This window comes from Arachis duranensis, chromosome 6 (genome assembly GCF_000817695.3).
Source record: "Arachis duranensis cultivar V14167 chromosome 6, aradu.V14167.gnm2.J7QH, whole genome shotgun sequence".
Taxonomy (NCBI): Eukaryota; Viridiplantae; Streptophyta; class Magnoliopsida; order Fabales; family Fabaceae; genus Arachis; species Arachis duranensis.
Genome location: NC_029777.3, coordinates 87091195 through 87096153, shown reverse-complemented (window position 1 = coordinate 87096153; position 4959 = coordinate 87091195). Strand labels below are relative to the sequence as shown.

General features: G+C 32.5%; 1 protein-coding gene across 1 annotated transcript; it reads left to right on the top strand.

Moving 5' to 3' along the window:
• The first annotated feature begins 3491 nt into the window (after positions 1-3491).
• LOC110273034 (uncharacterized) lies at positions 3492-4367 on the top strand. The gene has a single exon (XM_021125869.1). The coding sequence runs from the start codon at positions 3492-3494 to the stop codon at positions 4365-4367; it is 876 nt and encodes a 291-aa protein (XP_020981528.1).
• Positions 4368-4959: the final 592 nt, after the last annotated feature.

Sequence of the window (4959 nt, the reverse complement as noted above, 5' to 3'; positions counted from 1 at the left end):
ATAAAATCTAAGATACCCAATTGCAAGATAACAATAACCAATGATTAAAGAAAGAACAATACCATAAAAGTATAAATTGCATTAATCTAAATCAAAGGGGGCAAGTGTGCATCAATAATGAAGTAAACAAATGGAAGCAATAACAAATAAACTAAAAAAATAAGATGCTAGAACAAACAAGAGTAAAGGAAAACTAAATTAAAGGAACATTGAATCTGAATTTGAGAAGAAATTGAATAGAGAAATCCTAAAACCTAGAGAGAGGAGTGAGCCTCTCTCTCTCTAGAAAACTACATCTCAAACCTAACTAATTGTGAATGAATGATGAATGAGAAGTGAATGAATGATTCCCCCACTCTGCAGCCTCTAATCTGTATTTTCGGGTTTGAGACTGGGCCAAAACCAGCCGAGAAATCGCCCCCAGCGTTTTCTAATATCTGCAGTACGTGACGCTTTGTCACGCGTACGCGTCGCTGAATCAAAAACTTGGTCACGCGTACATGTCGTTCCACGCATACGCGTCACTTGTATCCTGTGCCAGTCATGTGTACGCATCATACCACGCGTGCGCGTCGCTGCCAGCTTCCCAAAACCTCAATTTCTTGTGTTCCTTCCACTTTTGCATGCTTTCTTTTCATCCTCTAAACTATTCCTACCCTATAAACCCTGAAAATACTCAGCAAATATATCACGGCATCGAATGGTAATAAGAGAGGATTAAAATTAGCTAATTTAAGGTAAAAAAAAAGCATGTTTTCACTCATAGTACAAAATTAAGAAGGAAAATGTAAAATATGCGAATTATATGAATAAGTATGATAATAATGAATAAAATCTACTAAATTAAGCACAAGATAAACCCTAAAAATAGGGTTTATCATTGATTCCCATTTCTCTTTTTGTAAGTATCATTGTTTTATTCATATCTGTGAATATTTGAAATGAGAACAAGAATATTTTGAGAAATCCTCTTTCTCTCCTTTGTGCAGAAAAGGGAGAGGAAATCCATCTTTGTGTGGAGGGTTGACGCTACGAATTTAATCTACAAGGCAGTCGTGACCCTTTTTTTATTTTGGTTTAATTATTCTGCAGGCTCTTATAGTTTCATTGAATTTTCAATTAGATCTTTATACTCTTTTCGTTTCAATTGGGTCCCTATACGTTATTTTTTTTCAATTTAGTCCTTGTCGTGACAAAAACGTTTAAAATAATAGAATATTCTATTGAAAAAACGAATATTCTCATAATTGGATTAGAATACCTAATTGAGGGCACTTTCGTACTTTTAAAATACTAAAAAAACTCTTGGTATTTTGTCCTAAAATCAGAACCCAAGCCATCCCTAAGTTCTTCTCTAAAGTTTCCGTCTAGCCGTATTTCTCCTACGTTGCATTGTGGTGTCGTCGTCCGTTGCTTGGTGGTCGTCGTCGACGGGTGCTCTGCTAGTCCACTATCAGTGGATCCATTGCCTCCTATTGTGTCGCCTCCCCTCATCTTGCTGCGCCGTGCCTTCGTCTTGTCCTTGCTGCCTGAGCTGGCTCTACAACAACAGGTGATGATTTAATTTTTATTTCTGTTTTTTAAGGTTGATTTCTTAGGTTTAAGCATGTCAATTTTTTTGATAAAATGATTTATGAATTTATTTGAGAAAGTGGGGAGGGGTTCAATTACTTTGTTTTTTATTATTTTGTTTAATATGTACAGTTTTATAAATCTTTCTCAATCAGAATGGGATAAATCATGTTCTTTTTTATAGTTCTTGCTTAGTTTTTTTGTTGTGCATAGTAATCTTTTTTTATTTAAATTAAAGTCATACTTTAACATTTTTAGGTTGAAGTTTGAGTTTGAATTTTTTGCTAAGCTCGAGTCAAGCTGAATTAAGATGCCGTGAATTTCTTTATTTGTGCCTTATGACAGGAATTGTGTTCACTTGGTGGTACTTTTCGTGTAATTCTGTAATTTATTTAGTTGAGATTAGCTATTTTGTGCTACCATTTATTTTATTAATGTTTTTTTAATTCCATTTATAATTCTATAAATTCTGATGTTAAGAAAATGTAATTATTACCATATGTCTTTTTCTATAATTTTTGTTTGGTTCGCAAAGTAAAAATGTGTAAGCAAGTTTGTAAGTTGTTGTATATGAAGTAATATACTAAATAGTACTGCTATTATTTTGCTCTTTTCATGTCATCTTATATATGGGGCATACTGCTATTGTTTTGCTCTTTTCATGTCATCTTATATATGGGGCTTTCTCTTTATGTTCAATGTTCTAATATATTTTCCTTATGTTGTAAGTGGTGCTTTATTAGGTATAGAGAAACTTCTTTTACTAGTACTCTCTTTTTTTAACTATCAAAATTGTTCGGTTGGTTGAGAATGAACTTTATGCCATTGATAAAAAAAACGAGCTGTGAGGTAAGTTAGGCAGATTACAATGTGTGTTGGAAGAGAAAAACTGAGAAGAAGAGAAAACGAGAAAGAAAAAACATCTCAGAGAAATATGAACTTAGCTATTATAGATGAAAGATAAAGATATACAAGTAATTTCATAATTTACTAATGTTTTTTTTACGTTTAACATTATCTGAGACTAAATTGAAAAAAAAATTAATGTATAAAGACCCAATTAAAAAAAAAGTAACAACCTATTAAAAATTAATAAAACTATGAACACTTACAAAATAATTAAACTTTTTTTTCTTTTTTTCTTTTTCATTCACTCTTTTTTCTTTTCTTTTTTTTTTCTCTCTTATCCCTCTCATTATATTGTTTGTTGTTATAATATTTTTAGATTTTAAATTTCAATAATCCTCTTATATTATACTATGTTCTTCTCATTTTGTGGCGTTTTCGTTTCTCTTTTATAGTTAACGTAGATATAGTGGCACACATTTTTTAGATTTCGAAAGAAAATTCATCTAGCAATTTTTTTATGAGATTTTTTTAAATTAAAATAAAAAAATTAATTCCAAAATAAATTATTCTACCTTTAATTTCCAGAATTTGTTGATTAAAAATTTTAAATCAACTTGCATAGATTAAAATTTTCATGAAGCATGGTTAAAGAATTGAAGAAGCAAAGTTTAGTGTATTAAGAAGTTAGTAGAATCATGAACTTTTAGTATGAAACTTTGCCTATATAAAGGCATATATGCCTTATGTATTTTATGTGTTCCATAATGAAAATGAGTATGTTTTGAAATTCTCTCCTTTGTTTTATGAGTGCTAGAAAGTTTGAAAGATGAAAATATGATAGCGTTATTTATATGAGTGAGTGATCCTAGGGCCAATTAAGTGTGGGTATTATACTTACAATTGGTATCAGAGCTGGTTAATCCAGCGCCTGGTGTTTGAGAGTTTGTGAGGTGTGAGAGAGTTCTCACATAGTTGTTTATTCATAAAGTCGGTATGAAAACACTTTCAATATTGTGTGGTCCGATCCCAAGTTAGATGGGAAACTTGATTATAGTTATTGGGAGACTTTGATGTCTACCCATTTGAAGGCCCAGAACCTATGGAACTTCTTTGAACCAGGTTTGCAAGAAGGAGCAGATGCTGCCCAACAAAGGAGAGATCAATTGGCGCTATCTCAAATTCATCAAGGAGTAGATTATACGGTGTTTGGCAAAATAGCAAATGCCAAAAGTGCAAAGGAAGCATGGAACACGTTGAAGCTGTCATACAAAGGTGTAGATAAAGCTCAAAAAGCAAAGCTACAGTCTTTAAGAAGAGAATATGAAAGGTACGAGATGTCTAGCTCAGAAACTGTTGAGCAATATTTTACTCGTGTTACAGATCTTGTCAATAAAATGAGAGTCTATGGAGAATATATGTCCAATAGCAAAGTGGTGAAAAAAATTCTTCGCACCATGCCGATGAAGTATGACCATGTGGTGACTACGATACTAGAGTCCCACGATATGGATACTATGACGATTGCAGAGTTGCAAGGAACCATGGAAAGCCACATCAGTAGAATACTAGAGAAGTCTGAAAAATCAACCGAGGAAGCCCTGAAAAGCCGAGTGAATTTCAACAACGTTGCAGAATTAAACCGTACACAAGAAGGACGAGGTCGTGGTTTTAATTTTCAAAGTAGAGGTAGAGGAAGTTTCAGAGGTAGAGGTCGTGCCAATTACAACCAAGGAAGTTACAATAATTTTACACCACCTAATCAAGGAAGAGGTGGAACAAATTTTAGGCCTGTCAACCGAGGAAGAGGTCGAGGCAATTTTTATCAAGAAAGAACCAATTTCAACTGTTTTCATTGTGGAAAGTATTTCATCAAGAACGAACCAATTTTAACTTCTTTCATTGTGAAAAATTTGGACACAAAACAACAGATTGCAAATTCAAAATGATAAATAACAATCAAGCACACGTTACAGAAAACCAACATCAAAATATTAATGATAATTCAAGTACTTAAACTTTATTTTTTTACAAATAATTTATGTGCTAAAGATGAAAATATATAGTACTTGAATAATGCCTGTAGTAATTATATGTCTGGTAGAAAAAAATTATTTTCTTCATTAGATGATTCAGTTAAACTATTATTGAAGTTTGGTAATAGTACAAAGATCCCTATTGAAGGAAAAGGGCACATACCAATTAAATTGAAGGATGGTTCTCTGAGTTATATTTCTGATGTTTTCTATGCTCCCGAACTTGATTACAATTTACTGAGTATGGGGCAATTATCTGAGAAAGGATATAAGATGATAACTTATCATGGATATTGCACTGTATTTGATAACAACGGAAGGTTCATAGATAAAGCAAAGATGACCTCAAACAGAATGTTTCCATTAAAAATTCAACATGTTAATCCCTCTTGCATGAGTTCTGTGATACTTGATGATAACTGGTTATGGCATATGCGGTTTGGATATTTTTATTTTTCTGGCCTAAACTACCTGTAAATAAAAGGACTTGTTTCTGGTCTACCAC

Bases quoted from the DNA above. Each gene is read 5' to 3' on its own strand.
- LOC110273034 (XM_021125869.1), top strand. From the start codon at position 3,492: ATGTCTACCCATTTGAAGGCCCAGAACCTATGGAACTTCTTTGAACCA.